This window comes from Xenopus laevis, chromosome 4S (genome assembly GCF_017654675.1).
Source record: "Xenopus laevis strain J_2021 chromosome 4S, Xenopus_laevis_v10.1, whole genome shotgun sequence".
NCBI classification, from domain to species: domain Eukaryota; kingdom Metazoa; phylum Chordata; class Amphibia; order Anura; family Pipidae; genus Xenopus; species Xenopus laevis.
In genome coordinates this window covers 115,897,396-115,915,173 of record NC_054378.1, presented here as the reverse complement: position 1 = coordinate 115,915,173, position 17,778 = coordinate 115,897,396, and the positions used below count along the sequence as shown (strand labels likewise).

Genomic DNA, 17,778 nt, shown 5'->3' with positions numbered 1-17,778 from the left:
AAGGAGTAAAATATAGGCAATATAAGATAAGAAATATATAGATGAAACCCGCACCACTAAAATCCTACTCTCTGTTTTTATCAAATGAAACATTTAAATACAGTGGTGCTTGAAAGTTTATGAACCCTTTCAGATTTTCTATATTTTTATATGAATGATGCACAGAAACCAGTGCAATTAGCATCAGAATTTAATAATCAGCCCTGTAGCATCAGCTTATATTACAGACCAACCTCATTTTCTGCTGGATAATTAGTGACGAGCCCTAAGCTTAGCTTCTCAACAGCCAATCAGAGCCCACTGAGCATGTGAGTGTCACAGACACTTTCCAAGATGGTGACCCCCTGTGACAAGTTTGAAGTCCTGGATCATTGCTGCTATTGACAAGCTGAAACATTAGGCTGGTGCAATAAGCTCAGTATATAAAATATGGCATTTTTAGCCACATTCATTTTTAGCCGTATTCATTTTTAGCCAATTTGTGAGAACAAGAATTTGATGTTTTGTACGAGTATGTCCTTCATGGTGTGCAAACAGACCTTGGACTCCGCAACTGAAGGAGCGAGGTGATAAAAGTTCACATTCTTCTGTAGATATAAACATATAGACCATGTGACACAATATATGGGTAACTCACAGCTGGCGACAAAGCACAGTCTCATTTTACCAATTGTTTTTGCCATCCTTGATTTCCAACGTGTTTCAACTATTCGAGTCTTCGCCAGGGGCAAAAATGACAAAAAAATAAAACGACAGGTTTGGATGCCAGTGGTGAACTGTTTCTTTCATGGCCGTGACCCCGCCAGATGTTCCTTGCAACATCACAGGCACAGAGATCAGCAGAATATTATAATAATATAATATACAGATCAGCACAGCATGGAGAGATCTGCCAGCAATAACAAGCAGGTTTAGTAGAGAAAATAAGTGTACCCCAAGTCTGAATTGTGAACCTGAAATGCTAGATTCAACCCCTCTACAGTGAGATGAAGTATGTATTTGTATTCTGTTGTGCCCTCACATACCAGAGCATTTTTGATTTTCAATCTTGTCTTTCATTTTGAGAGTCAAAATCATTTAGCACAGATATCTGTAGGGAATAGGATTTCTATAAATGGGGGTTGACACATGTACCCCTCCTCATGCAGACCATTATACAGAATGTTATACATTTGCATATCCAAAATAGAAATAAATATATTCAGAGGTACAGGTATGGGACCTGTTATCCGAAAAGCTCGGGACCAGGGATTTTCCAGATAACAGATCTTTCCATAATTTGGTTCTTCATACCTAAAGTCTACAAGAAAATCACAAACATTAAATGAACCTAGTAAGGATTAATTATATCTTCGTTGGGATCAAGTACAAGGTTCTGTTTTGTTATTACAGAGAAAAAGGAATTTAAAAAGAAATCGCATTATTTGGATAAAATGGAGTGTGTGGCAGATGGCCTTTCTGTAATTCTGAGCTTTCTGGATAATGGGTTTCTAGATAACATATCCTACAACTGTACTAGAGCTACTCTGTATAAACTGCCAGTTGGCATTGTATGAAGGGGAATAAACATTGAACTGAAAGCAATTCTGGGCTGGTGAGATATGTGTACAGTGTATGTACGGTAGGGTCCTGCGCGGAACCGATTTGTTGTACCAGACCCACAACCCGCACACTTACCTGCTTGGACCCGCTACCCGACCCGCAAGTACCTTATCCGCAACCTGCTGACCATCAAGAAACAGGAAGTGCTGTCGTAAACCGGAAGTGACATAATTGGAAGTAGGCGTGATTAGGGAAAAAAAGAGTAAAACAGGTAGTGCTGTCATTGTAAACCGGAAGTGACATCATTAGAAGTATGTGTGTTTAGAAAAAAAAGGAGTAAAACTCGCCATTGAGAAGACCCGCAAACCCGGAGAACTGCCGACTCGCATCTATACCTGCTTCTGAAACTTCTACCTGCAACCTGCAGGGTACCGCAGGTTTTTGCAGGTAACCCGCGGGTACCCGACCCACTGCAGGACTCTGCGCCATGGATAGAAATGGATTAGTTTATGTAGATCCATCTTTTCAAAAGCTTTATTTTGTGTGATCATGCAATGGAATGGCTTATTTCCCATGGGCACAGGTATATAACTTTCATTCTAATATATATATATATATATCTATATATATCTATATCTATCTATCTATATCTATATAATTCCAAGGCAATGCAGCAGGTAATGTTTAAAGGAGATTTAACCATCAGAATGGCTGAGCCATGGGGGAAGGCAGAAACTGCCAGTGATTTCCACTCACATCCTCCTACATCTGCCGACTGTGCAATATCAGTAATGTTTTGTGGCATAAATTCAATAAGGCAATGCATAACCAGGGAAAACATCTAACGTTTAAATTTTAAGTAGTTCGAAGATGCTGCCACCCTAGCTCTGCCTCATGACTACTATCAACCTGGTTGAGGGAGGGTTGAGGGAGAAAGGTATATAACGCTGGTATTCCATACTGATACACCCAAGAAATAGTTCAGCTCAAGGTGTCCGGTTAATGTGAGGAGGTGCAAAAAGAGGAGACTGTTGCAGTTAATGAGATATTTGTGCCCCTTTGTTTTTTGCCATTGGTTGTATAGATACAGTATAGGAAAAATAAACACCAACCATTACTTATTATTATAAACCCATAACTCTCATTCCTTTGCTTAAAGGGGAACACCCTAAAAACATAACTTAAAGTGGACCTGTCACCCAGACGCAAAATAATACAAGTCCTTTTCAAATTAAACATGAAATCCAATTTCTGTTTTTTAACGCATTAATAGCTGTTGTAAGCTCATTTAAAAATCTCAGCTGTCAATCAAATATTGTCTGCCCCTCCTCTATGCCCTGGGCATAGAGGCAGGGCAGACAATTACTTTTTACTTTCACTTTCCATTCAGCACTTCTTAGATGTCACTGCTCTCCACATATTCCCCCATTCTCTTTACCATTTAATTGTGTAGCAAGGGCATGGGGATGGACATCAGGTCCCCCATTCTGGTGCACAAACAAGATTCTGAGATGATACAAGGCTTGTCTTAATAATGGTGTGCACAAAATGGCTGCTGCCTGCTTGCTATAATTTTGACTGAAGGAAGCAAGATTCAGATAATTTATCTAGTGTAATTAAAGTTCATTTTGCTTGACTAATGTGATAAAATAGGACTTTGAATAATGTTTTTGGGTGACGGGTCCTCTTCAAGCTTTTTGAAAAGTAAACATAATTTCAAGCAACTTTGCAATATACATCATTTAAAAAATATGCAGACTTTTCATGATTTTTAATGGTTTCTGACAGTTCCCTAGGCCTAGCCCCCTGCTCTCCTGCTGATCTCTCTGACTACTTTGCTGAGCTGGCTGACTACTGTTACTTTGTATCAACAGCCATCTGTCTCAGCCTGCATCCTCCAAACCCCACAATTACCTGTACATGTGATTTCAATAAGGAACTGAACATCACAGTGCAATGCATTGTGGGTTATGTAGTTCCTGCATGCTGTCTGTAAGCTGTGGAGTAGTTGTTACAATTTGTAACATCAGTGTTTAGTCCCTCCTTCCCTGCCAGGATTTCAAATGATGCAGAAGGAGAACTTTTAAAAAGTTGGATTTCAGCATAGAAATGGCATTTGTTCATACTTTTTGAAGAAACAGGTTACTGTGATGGTTATATTAGGGGTTTCTGTGTTATGTGGGCCACTTTATCAAATTTTGGTTTGGAAGCCGCAGTTCCCCTTTAACTCTAAATATCACCACTGCCAAACACAGTTTTCTGTGGGATAATGAGTGGTAGTTACGTGCTGAATGTAACTATTCCTGCTATACTGGCTCAGTGAGAGACACGTGCAGCTGTTATATGAGGAAGGAAATAAACAGCTTAGTGACACAACTAAAATAAAAGCCACACAGGCAACTTTGCTTCTAGCCCAGGGACCATTAGAGCAATGGCTACTTTGGGGCCACTCACCAGTTCTCAGAAACATCTCAATAAATATATCTCCACCGCAGGAAGGTACCCCCATTATAAAACTAAGACTTAAATGGGATGTTCACCTTTAAATTAACTTTTAGTATGATGTAGAGAATGATATTCTGAAACAATTTGTAATTGGGTTTCATTGTTTATTATTTGTGGTTTTTGAGTTATTTAACTTTTTATTCAGCAGCTCTCCAGTTTGCAGTTTCAGCCATCTGGTTACTAAGATCCAGATTACCCTAGCAACCATTAACTTGAATAAGAGACTGTAATATGAATAGGAGAGGCCTGAATAGGAAAATAAGAAATAAAAAGTAGCAATAAAAATACATTTGTAGCCTTACAGAGCATTTGTTTTTTTAGATGGGGTCAGTGACCCCCATTTGAAAGCTGTAAAGGGTCAGAAGAAAAAGGCAAATAATTACAAAAGTAAAACATAATAATGAAGACCAATTGCAAAATAGCTAAGAATTGGACATTATATAACATACTAAAAGTTACCTCAAAAGACAACCACCGCGTTAAAGGGGTAGTTCACCTTTGAATATACTTTTAGTATGATGTAGAGAGTGATATTCTGAGACAATTTGCAATTAGTTTTTTTATTAATTACTTTTAAAGGAGAAGGAAAGATACGGAGGCATTTTATTGCCAATAGATTAGCTGCAATAGTGCAAGCTAGAATGCTATATTTATTCTGTAGAATGTTTTACCATAACTGAGTAAAAAGCTCTAGAAACTCTGTTTGTTTAGGATAGGAGCAGCAGTATTAATGTGGTGTGACATCACTTCCTGTCTGAGTCTCTCCCTGCTCTGGGCTCAGATTACAGCAGAGAAGGGGGGGGGGGGAAGAGGAGCAAACTGAGCATGCTCTTGCCCAGAGCAATGAGGTTTAAGCTGAAGGCAGGAAGTCTGATACAGAAGCCCATGTATACACAATAGAAGGAAAGAAACTCAGAGCAGCACTACTTTGGGGGTTTACTGGTATATTTAGATGGACCTTTCTGATAAGGCTTACTTAGTTTTAACCTTTCCTTCTCCTTTAATTCAGCAGCTTTACCGTTAGCAATTTCAGCGGTCCAATTTAAGGTGGCCATACACGGCCATAAAAACTGCAGACAGACCGATTCGGGAGCTTATTGGCCCTTGTATGCCCCCCCCCCGACGGGCTTCCTCAAGGTGGGCATATCGGGGAGAGATCCGCTCGACATCGACAAACGAGCGGATCTCTCCGTGTATGGCCACCTTTACCCTAGCAACCATGCGCTTATTTGAATAAGAGACTGGAATATGAATAGTAGAGGATCTGAATAGAAATATGAGTAATAAAACGTACCAATAACAATACATTTGTAGCCTTACAGAGAGTTTTTTTTTTTTTTTTTTTTAAGATGGCGTCAGTGACCCTCATTTGAAAGCTGGAAAGAGTCAGAAGAAGAAGGCTAATAATTCAAAAACTAAAAAAAAAATAATAAAGATCAATTTAAAAATTGCTTAGAATTGGCCATTCTATAACATACTAAAAGTTAACGTAAAGGTGAACCACCCTTTTATGGAAAAATAAAAGCACAGATGCCCATCCACATAAGGAGACGGTGTGTTGCTTGCTTCCTGCATGGCAGACACAAAATTTGTATGTAGGCCCCCAACTGGTTTCATAGTAGCATCTTTGTTAGAGTATTTAAAGGGAAACTCCACAAAAACATATTTTTAGCTTTCTGAAAAGTAAACATAATTCCAAGCAACTTTGCAATATACATCAATTAAAAAATAGGCAGGAAATGTTATTTATTCATACTTATTGAAGTAACTGGGATGGGTACATTAGGGTTTTTTGTGTTATATGGGCCTCTTTATTAAATTTTGGTTTGGAAACTGGAGTTCCCCTTTAAGCTTTCGCTATGGAGAATATTGATAATAACCAATTGTGCCTTGTTTCCGATTTGTGTCCTGCGCATAGGATCATAGAGATTTCCGTAACTCTGTCCCAATTCATGTGGTCTTAAATATTTCCTAAATCTACCATAAAACATTAAGCGCTGCCTCAAAGGAAATTTGAGTGCATCAGGAAATCATGTGAAATTCACATGGGTATCAGGAAGCTTGTGATGCACTTTGTTCACCAGAAATGAAAAATTCTGTTTTGTTTTTTTTAGTTAAATTTCCAATTGTACCTGTTCCCCCCCAAAAGGAATTCCTGGGCTAAGTTAAAAGATGGCAGGGTGTTGTTCACTAGAATAATATCCCCTAGCCAGAATCGTAAGCTCTGGGTCTGAGGGAAAAGATTAGAGTAATGGTGGGCTACAACAATAAACTTTCATAAAAGATGGTTAAAGGGCAACTAAAGTCTAAAATAGAATAATGCTAGAAATGCTGTATTTTGTATACTAAACATAAACATGAACTTACTGCACCACAAGCCTAATCAAACAAATGATTTATGCTTTCAAAGTTGGCCACAGGGGGTCACCATCTTGTAACTTTGTTAAACATCTTTGCAAGACCAAGACTGTGCACATGCTCAGTGTGGTCTGGGCTGCTTAGGGATCGTCCTAAATTATAAAAACCGCACAAGTCAAATACTATCTGCCAGAAGCCTATACAGCAAGACTGATTAATAATCAGAATATACAGACTGCACTGGGCCCTGTGTTGTCATGTAATCTAATGTGGATTTTATAGTTTTTGTATTGTTTAATATAAACTTTCTCCAACTCTGCACAACCAGTGGCTGCAGCAAAATAATCCTCCAAATAGAAACCCAGTTTATCTGTTTAAATCTGGCTCCATGATCTTTGTCTCTGCAGCTGGAGTTGGAAACAGTAAAGGGGATGGAAAGGCAAAAATAAAATCCAATACAAATCTCTACACAGTCGCCGACTGCTCCACAGGGAAACAAACAAAGCTGCTTGAGTTCTGCATGGCTGGGAAGTAAGGTGGGGGCTCCCCCTGCTGTTCATAAGTATGATTGTTTCCCTGCCCAGCAATTAAGGACCGTCTGACAATTCCTATCCACAGCAGTAAATAAAGGGAGTATATTGGAGACAGGTTTCTTTTTCATTAAAGATGGTAAAAATGGGATTTTATTTTTTGCCTTTACATGCCCTTTAATGCAATGATTTATTATATGCTAATACCATTCCTATTGCTTTTGTAATAACCGTCTCATTCTTCCTGTTCTAGGTAACTCATTCTGTGGCTAAGCTCATATTAGTTCATTTTCAATGGCAACTCTCAGAGATTTTAGAAAGGTAAGGCACTTCACCTTAATTAAATCTATTTCAGGGCTATTAAGGGCAGAAACACGTGGAGATTCGGGTAGATTAGTCGCCCTGTGACAAATCGCCTCTTCTTAGGGCGACTAATCTCCCGAACTGCCTTCCCGCTGGCTAGAATCTGAATCACCAGCGGGATGGCACTCGGATTGCTTCATTTTCAGATTCGGCCAAAGTTGCCTCACAAGGAAACTTTGGGCGACTTCAGAAAACAAAGCGATCCGAGTGCCATCCCGCTGGCTGGCAGTTCATGGAGATTAGTTGCCCGAAGAAGAGGTGATAAGTTGCTATCCCACTAATCTCCCCGAATCTCTGCCCTTATAAAAAGTTGTATTTAGAGGCTGATGCACCTTGGTGCCAAATTGTATGTATTGCTTCTTAAAGGTCACCAATCATACCTGAAATCATTTATCAAGTAAATACACTATGTGAAAGTTCATTTTTAAAACAGTTAGAATTGTTTGTATAATGTAAATGATCAGCTCACTATTCCTTCTGCAAGATCTCCCCTATCTCCCCTGCAGTTCTAGCTGAGGCAGGCATCTTGGATTTCACTGGCTCCTCCTACCTATATCTTCCCAGCCAACTGTAGCTCTGAAATCTCGCACATGCTCAGTTGAAATTCCTTGTTGCTTAGCAACCCTTCTAATCTATGTTCAAATCAGCCAAACCTCTGTGTTAGCTGCTGTTCAGTAGTGCTGCCACCTGCTGGAAGTTAGTGTGTGCCCTTCATTTGCATAATGACATCACCAGCCGCGGACAAGATAGGGAAGTCTCATGATACTTCTAGTGGAGGAGTTTACTAAAACAAGGCATTCTGGGTAGAATACTCAAAGCAGTGTTACAATCTGAGCATGCTCCTGAAATTTGCATGTTATGGTCACTGTTCTAGTCACTCCGTGAAAGAACCAATTTGACCAAATGAGGGATTTTTTAAAACCTGAAGTTTTTTTCAAAAAACTATATATGTAGTTTGCTTAAACGTGTTTAGCTTGTACTGGTCAGATTGTTCATATGTGTTTTATTTTGGCTGTGATAGGTGCCCTTTAATTAATAAATCTCATCCACCTTTTAGATACCTAGAAAGTAGAGATGCACCGAATCCACTATTTTGGATTCTACCGAACCCCCGAATCCTTCACGGAGGATTCGGCCGAATAGCGAACTGAATCCGAATCCTAATTTGCATATGCAAATTAGGGGTGGGAAGGGGAAAACCTTTATTTCCTTGTTTTGTGACAAAAAGTCACGTGATTTCCTTCTCCACTCCAAATTTGCATATGCAAATTCGGATTCGGTTCTGCCGAACAGAAGGATTCGGCTGAATCCTGCTGAAAAAGGCCAAATCCTGCACCGAATCCTGGATTTGGTGCAACGCTACTAGAAAGTGCCCTCTGTGTAATTATCCCTAATTCTCTGTTCCCATGGGCCCACAGTGCAGTCACAGATGCTTATACACTACTGTAAAAACCTTCTAATGTTTTTGTGATGATCCATTTAATGCACATCCTAATGTGATCTTGTATAAGTAATGGTACCTTTGATGTAATGTCAGATTTTATGGCAAGGAGTGGGTTGGGGATAAAGTTGTCATGAGTCAGGATTATGTACAGCTATGGGATCCATTATCCAGAAACCTGTTTTCCAGAAAGCTCCGAAATTACGGAATGGCTGTCTCCCATAGACTCCATAATAAAAAAATAAATACATTTTTTTAAAAACGATTTTCTTTTTCTCTGTAATAATAAAACAGTAGCTTGTACTTGATCCCAACTAAGATATAATTAATCCTTATTGGAAGCAAAACCAGCCTATTGGGTTTATGTAATGTTTCCATGATCTTCTAGTTGACTTAAGGTATGAAGATCCAAATTACAGAAATATACGTTATCTGGAATACCCCAGGTCCCGAGCATTCTGGATAAAAGGTCCCATACCTGTATTAGGTAAACATGAGAGTAGGGTGCAACTCAATCCGATTAGAACTAGGTATCTGTCTGTTTTATGATTGTGATGAATAATAAAATTAAACTGATATATTTTTCCCCCTAGACATAAACTGAATTCTGCGCAGTTGTTAATAGAAGCAAGAGTTCAGTCTTTATCATCTAAACATGTAAGTGTCTTGGGTTTATTTCTTGGTTTTTCTGGCTGTCGAGGAAGTGCGTTTTTTTGCTAGTTCAGATTTAAACAGTACATGTATTGGGTGTGTTCATTCTAGTACAAATTAAGCAACAGTCAGCTAAAAATTAAGCTTTTTTTTTTTTTTTTTTTTATTGCCCATTTATATCGAGGCTGGGCAGATCTGGGCATGCTAGAACTTTTACATCATTCTGCAATGCAGATAGCTTTATAAAGAGCTTATAACTTTTAAAAGATACTGGGGCGCATTTATAGAGATTGGGCAAATTTGCACATGGGCAGTAACCCACAGCAACCAATCAAATGTTTGCTTTCATTGTTTCACCTGCACCTGGCTGAAAAAAAGCTAGTCGCTGATTGGTTGCTATGGGTTACTGCCCATGGGCAAATTTGGCCATTCTTTATAAATCAGCCCTAGTGCGTTTTCCTAAAGGAACAGTTCAGTGTAAAAATGAAAACTGGTAGATTGTATACACAAAATAAAAAATGTTTCTAACATAGTTAGTTAGCCAAAAATGTAATCTGGAGTGCACAGATGTCTTTTAGAACAGAATACTACTTCCTGCTTTTCAGCTCTCTAACTCTGAGTTAGTCAGTGACTACATATGACATAACTGTTCAGTGAGTTTGCAATTGATCCTTAGCATTCAGCTCAGATTCAAAAGCAAACCGTTATGACCCATGTGGCCTCTGTCAAGTCACTGATTGGTTATTGCCTGGTAACCAATCAGTGGAAACCAAGAGAGCTGAAAAGCAGGAAGTAGTGTTCTGGCTATTATGTTAGACATCCAGTCACTTCAGCCTTTATACATTACATTGTTGGCTAACTATATTAGAAACATTTTTATTTTGCACAACCTATCTATTTACATAGTTTTTGTTCTTACACTGAACAATTCCTTTAAAAGGGCTGTACCCCAACCCAAATTTTTTCTCCCTGTTCTGCAGGTTACATTTATTGCTGGCAGTGTTTACCATGAATTGCACCTCTGATAGCCAGCTGCCTTACGGTCAGGGCACACAGGCAGATTCAGGGAGATTACTCGCCCGGCGACAAATCTCCTCCTCTTCTTCGGGGTGACAAATCTCCTCTTCTTTGGGGCCACTAATCTCCCAGAACTGCCTCCCCTGCCTTCCCTCTGGCTCAAATGCAAATCGCCGGCATTATGGCACTCGGCGAGATTCGATTTTCGAAGTCATCTGAAGTTTCCTAGTGAGGCAACATCGGAAGACGAATCGCGCTGAGTGCCATCCCGTCTGTGATTTGTATTTTCAACGGCAGGGAGACAGTTCGGGGAGATCAGTCGCCCCGAAAAAGAAGAGGTTTGTTGCCAGGCGACTAATCTCCCTGAGTGCACTGACCCTTCGTGTTTGCAAAGCCTTTTTTTGGTCGTTCTTTAGTCATCAGAAATAGGTAAGCCTTGTGAGATAGACATCTCATTTAGCATGCTTTCTTTATTTATTCTGGGTACTTGGAGAATAAGATAAAGGGAGTATAAAAATGACTGTAAAGTAGCTTTAAAACACAGGACTCTCCCCACTTTGTTGTATTGAATTTGTTTTTCCTGGGCACATGATTTACTGCACTCTAATTGGTAAAGTGTCGTTATTTTGTAGGTTATGGCACATTCCTCCCATCACTGCGCCGTCTGTATGCAGTTTGTACGGAAGGAAAATCTACTCTCACTTCCTTGTCAGCACCAGTTTTGTTGCAGCTGTTGGGAGCAGCACTGCACAGTTCTAGTGAAAGATGGGGCTGGTGTAGGTAAGACTGTTTACATGATAATCCTTTGACAAAGCCTTTGTAACCTCCACTTGGGCAGATAATTAGTAATCAGCACATTATGAACACCCTCAATCAAGTCAGTCCAGCTACATGTTGCAGAAACACACATCAGTCTAAGATTTGTACAGGTATGGGATCTGTTATCCAGAATGTTTGGGACCTGTGGGTTTCCGGATACGGTATCTTTCCATAACTTGGATTCTCTTATTTTAAGGGCAGAGATACGCGCTCAGATTTGGGGAAATTAGTCACCCAGCTTCTTCGGGACGACTAATCTCCCCGAACTGCCTCCCTCCGGCTAGAATGTAAATCGCCAGTGTTATGGCAATCAGTGTGCTTCGTTTTCTGAAGTTGCCTCACAAGGAAACTTAGGGCGACATCGGAAAACGAAGCACGCCGAGTGCAATCCCACCAGCGATTTACAGTTAGGTCCATAAATATTTCGACAGACAACTTTTTAGAAATGAACATTTTATTTTCAGTTTTTTAATTTGTCCAATTACTTTTGAGCCTCTGAAATGAAGTGATTGTTTTAAATAAAAGCCGGCTAGAGGCAGTCCGGAGAGATTTTACCCCGAAAAAGAGGCGATTTATTGCCGGGCGACCCCCCGAATATGAGCATGTGTCTCTGCCCTAAGTCTACTAGAAAATCATGTAAACATTAAATAAACCCATGTGGCTGGTTTGCTTCCCACTGTGTTATTATTACAGAGAAAAAGGAAATAATTTTTAAAAATTTGGACTATTTCATTATAGGGATTCACCAAATCCACTATTTTGGTTTTGGCCGAATCCTTTGCGAAAGATTCGGCCGAATACCGATCCGAATCCTAATTTGCACAAGCAAATTAGGGGTGGGAAGGGGAAAACATTTTTACTTCCTTGTTTTGTGACAAAAAGTCACCCATGTTCCCTCCCCACCCCTAATTTGCATATGCAATTTCGGATTTGGTTCGGCCGGGCAGAAGGATTCGGCTGAATCCTGCTAAAAAAGGCAGAATCCTGAACCAAATCCTGGATTCGGTGCATCCCTATTTCATTATAATGGAGTCTATGGGGGATGGCCATTCAATAAGCGTGATCTGTTCCAGTCTGACCCTTGAAAAAGTTCTCCTGAGTCCCTGGATCACGGCTGACTTGGCAAACGTTTATTTTTTTTATACTAATAGTTACACATTGTACCGATACCGGTATGGGAATTTTTTTTTGGAATGCTCAGGATCTGGTGTTTTCCACATAAGGGGTTTTTTTTTGGATCACCATACATTATTATGTCTGTTAAAAATATTTAAACATTAAATAAACCCAGTAGGATTGTTTTGCCTTCGAGAAGGGTTAATTACAACTTAGCTCGGTTAAAGTACAAGGTGCTGTTTTATTATTGCAGAGAAAAAGAGAAAAATCTTTTTTAAAAATATGAATTATTTTATTAAAATGGAGTCAATGGGAAATGACTTTCCCATAATTCAGAGCTTTCTGGATAATAGACCCCATACCTGTTCAAACATCACTGACACAGACTGAAGTTGTAATTCAGCAACAACTCAAGGGCTGGAGGTTGGTTGGTTTAGATTTGTGTTCTGCTTTTCCTTTACCTCATTCATTCATTCACCCATTTGGAGACTTTGAAAAATGTCTCAATTTGGTACGAAACACAGTTTAAGGGGCCCATTTACTTAGCTCGAGTGAAGGAATAGAATAAAAAAAAACTTCGAATTTTGAATCTTTTTTTTGGCTACTTCGACCATCGAATTGGCTATTTCGACTAAAAATCGTTCGACTATTCGACCATTCGATAGTCGAAGTACTGTCTCTTTAAAAAAAAAAACTTCGACCCCCTAGTTCGCCACCTTAAACCTACAGAAGTCAATGTTAGACGGTCCTCATAGGCTTTGCAATCTTGTTTTGGTCGAAGAAAATTCGTTCGATCGATGGATTAAAATCCTTCGAATCGAATGATTTAATCGTTCGATCTAACTATTTGCGGTAAATACTTCGATATTCGAAGTCGAAGGATTTACAGTCGACAGTCGAATATTGAGGGTTAATTAACCCTCGATATTCGACCCTAGGTAAATCTGCCCCTATGTGTATGATTTGTGTTTCATGCTTGAAGTTACGGGGCCCATCTACTTGCACTCTAATTCAGACCTTATACTATATAGCAGTAGGGGTGGCGACAATAATACAATTCCTTTTTATATTGACTTATTCCTCTCTTCCTCGTTTAGGGATTTCCTGCATGGCACAGGAATGCTTGCTCCGAACACCAGAGGATTTTGTGTTTCCGTTGTTACCAAACGAAGAATTAAAGGACAAATACAGACGTTATCTCTTCAGGGACTATGTAGAGGTATGTTCATATGTCACTGCTGCCCCAGTCAATGTAAAGTACTGTGTATGTATCCTATGAATGCTTTAGGGTGTTCAGGCTTCTCAGTGCCATAATCATGATTTTTGTTCCTGTAGTTATATTATGTATTTTAATTTAAAGACACATTTAAGTGTCAGTTTAGGGATTTTGAATGCAGTATCATTGTTAAGGCTATCCTGTGCGGCAGAATGACAGTGTGTAAAATATAGACTTTGTGTACTACCGTAGGAGTTATTCAATTTCATTATTTTTAAATGTGATGGCTATTGAAAACAGAATTTGTGTTTCTTTCTATTCCCTGCATTTGAAACAGCTCTCCTTTAACCAAGGCTTCAATCTCTACAGTGCCGTGCATGCTTCTTCACAGACTTGCAGTCAGAACCAGCATTGCAGAGACAAACTTTTAACTGCAATTACTTTTGCAAGTAACTTTAAAGGGGGACTATCTCAAAAATTCAAATTTAAGATAAGCTTCAGCATACTGAAATAAGACACTTTCTAAATACATTCAATTAAATATTCTGTACCGTTTCTGAAATAATCAAGTTTATGTTCACTATTCCTCTCTCAGTATCTGTTTCTCTTCATTCTCTCTTCATGCAGCAGTTGGGTGTCATTGACGGTTAAATACAATATATCTTATAGGGGGGTCTTATTTTCCTAGCAGATGGATTAGAGCTCATTTAAATAACGGATTCTAGTACAAACAAACTCCAACAAAATTCTGCATGTAGAGAGACAGGATTTCTGATGACTTTAATAGAGTGAACTCTAATACATCTTCTAGGCAAAAGGAGCCCCCCTATAAGATATTGGATCTAACTGTCAATGAATATATGACACCCAACTGCTGCATGAAGAGAGAATGAAGAGAAACAGATACTGAGAGAGGGATAGTGAAGATGAACTTGATTCTTTTAGAAACAGTACAGAATTTTTAATTGATTGAATTTAGAAAGTTTCTTATTTCAGTATGACAAATCTTATATTATATTTGCATTTTCGCGATAGTACCCCTTTAAAAAACTATAATTAATGTAAAGCACAAACATTTGCAGACCTGTATATGCACCAATGGCCGCACTGACAGGCACAAATATATATTATCCAAGAAGACCAGCAACACCGGGACTTTTGTGCAAAAATATAAATATTGTATTTATGTGAGCGTGTGTGTATATGCTCACATAAATACAATATTTCTATTTTTGAACAAATGTCCCGGTGTTGCTGGTCTTCTTGGATAATATATGATATTACCTTGCACCTGTGGAAGTGGTGTGCCATCCTCCGGTTTTGTATATATACTTACTGACAGGGATTTAAAGGGGTTGTTCACCATGCAATTAACTTTTAGTATGATGTAAAGCGTGATATTCTGAGACAATTTGTAATTGGTTTTAATTTTTTATTATTTGTGGTTTTTGAGTTATTTAGCTTTTTATTCCACCGCTCTCCAGTTTGCAGGTTCAGCAATATGGGTGCTAGGGTCCAAATTACCCTAGCAACCATGCACTGATTTGAATACAAGACTGGAATATGAATAGGAGAAGGACTGAATAGAAAGATGAGTAATAATTGTAGCAATAACGATACATTTATAGCTTTACAGACAATTTATTTTTAGATGGGGTCAGTGTCCCCCGTTTGAAAGCTGAGAAGAATCCAAAGAAAAAGGCAGGTAACTAAAAAACTATAAATAAAGAAGACCAATTGAAAAGTTGTTTAGAATCAGCCATTCTATTAAATACTAAAAGTTAATTTAAAGGTGAACCACCCCTAATATGGGAATGAAAAACCTGCATTGGATGTTACGCTAAGGCTGTGTTCTTTGTAGCATTGCTTTAATGGACTACACTGGGCTGGGAGTATATGGGTGATCTATGTTGGCCCAGTACTCATGTAAAATAAATATCATTCCAAAGAATATGAGGGCATCTTTTCTTCTCTGGGAAGAAAGGATTAGCTAGTGACCTCTCCCAACACTTCAAATCCTCAAAACAAAAAAAACAAGCACTTCTATTTCTATAGAGATTATGCTTTTCATCATGGTATATTCCTGACCTGGGTGCTACGCGTTTGTCCCACATTTTTTCTATCCTTTATTACATGAGCAGAGGCTTTCTGTTGGTGCTTATATCACATATTGACTTGTTGACATGTTACTCTTTACCCAGAGTCACTACCAGTTACAGCTCTGTCCAGGGGCAGATTGTCCAATGGTCATACAGGTTCAGGAGCCAAAGGCTCGGCGAGTACAATGCAACCGATGCAGCGAGGTCTTCTGGTAAGTAAACTTGTAGTAACACCGGTGTGAATAGGAGCTTTCTGATATAAAATGTGTTTTGTAATGGATCTACATTAGATGTGTGTTTGCCACTTTGAATTACAGCTCCTACCACTGTCCTTGAGATGCAGGAGCTCCTCTTTTCACAGTAGGGAAGCCCCACCCCATTTTAAAATGTAAAGGAACAGTTCAGTGTGAAAATAAAAACTGGAGTAAATAGCCTGTTCAAAATAAGAAATCTTACTAATATAGTTAGGCAAAAATGTAATATATAAAGGCTGGAGTGACTGGGTGTCTAATATAACAGAACAGAGCCCAACTTCCTGCTTTTCAGCTCTCTAACTCTGAGTTAGTCAGCAACTTGAAGGGGGGCCACATGGGACAAATCTGTTCAGTGAATTTGCAATTGACTCTCAGCACTCAGATTCAAAAGCAACAGATATGACCCATGTGACCCTCCTCAAGTTACTGATTGGTTACTGCCAGGTAACCAATCGGTTCAAATTCATTAGAGTAAAAGAAAAATTCACATGCATTTCAAATTTGATAAATAAACTAAGTGTCCAGGGAAGTCGTCTGCGACAGGATTTGTTCAATGTAAAAATAAAAACTGGTTAAATAGGCTGCGCAAAATATATATATTTTTTCAATATAGTTAGGTGTAACGTATAAAGGCTGGAATGACTGGGTGTCTAACATAACAGAACACTACTTCCTGCTTTTCAGCTCTCTTGGTTTCCAGTGATTGGTTACCAGGCAGTAACCATTCAGTGACTTGAGGGGGAGCCACATGGGTCATAACTGTTGCTTTTGATTCTGAGCTGAATGCTGAACAGATATGTACTATGTGGCTCCCCACTTAAAGGGGTTGTTCACCTTTAAATTAACTTTTAGTATGATGTAGAGAGTGATATTCCGAGATAATTTACAATTGGTTTTCAATTTTTATCATTTGTGGCTTTGGAGAGATTTTGCTTTTTATTCAATTTCAGTTTCAGCCATCTGGTTGCTAAGGACCAAATTATCCTAGCAACCATGCATTGATTTGAATAAGAGACTGGAATATGAATAGGAGAGGCGATTAATAAAAAGTAGCAGTAACAATATATTTGTAGCCTTTACAGAGCATTTGTTGTTTAAATAGGGTCAGTGACTCCCATTTGAAAGCTGGAGAGAGTCCGTAGAAGAAGGCAATTAAATCAAAAACTAAAAAATAAGACAAATTGAAAAGCTGCTTAGAATTGGTCATTTTAGAACATACTAAAAGTTAACTTGAACCACCCCTTTAAAGTCGCTGACTAACTCAGAGTTATAGAGCTGAAAAGTAGTGTTCTGGCTATTATGTTAGATATCCAATCACTACATTTTTGACTAACTATATTAGAAACATGTTTTATTTTGCATGGGCTATCTATTTACCTAGTTTTTATTTTACCACTGAACTGTTCCTTTAGACAAGGGCATACACTCCACTACTGATCAGATTGTAAGCTCTGCTGGGGCAAGGACTAATGTGAATCACTCATAATCCCTGTACAGCATTGTGGAAATTGTTGGTGCTATATAAGTAAAAGATAATAATAAATGGAGGTTATTTTTCCTAAGAGAGCTGAAGAGGCGCAGCTTTAAGGAGCATGATGGAAAGCGAAGCCAGTGAAAATTGTCATCTGCTCCGCTACTTGTGAAAGCACCGTATCGCTGTTATTGCCTGAAAACCATTTGCTTTATGTTAAGTGCTTCGGAAAGTTTTCTCTCTATTAAGTTTGTCAGGAACCTATGAGGAATGTTTCTTCCAGTGATCACTGATATGTACAAGAGAGGGTTGTAGGTGTTCTGTACTTAATCAGAATGCTGCTCAGAAGAAAAGCAGGGGATTAGGTCTGTATGATATTGGTACCATTCCCAGATT

At 38.8% G+C, this 17,778-nt stretch overlaps 1 protein-coding gene across 1 annotated transcript in view; it reads left to right on the top strand.

Moving 5' to 3' along the window:
- arih2.S (ariadne RBR E3 ubiquitin protein ligase 2 S homeolog) overlaps window positions 1-17,778 on the top strand; it is a 43,428-nt gene that overhangs the window by 10,625 nt on the left and 15,025 nt on the right. The window contains 4 exon segments of the mRNA NM_001090157.1: window positions 7,189-7,256; window positions 9,333-9,396; window positions 11,040-11,187; window positions 13,440-13,561. Coding sequence (NP_001083626.1) covers window positions 7,189-7,256; window positions 9,333-9,396; window positions 11,040-11,187; window positions 13,440-13,561 — 402 coding nt within the window.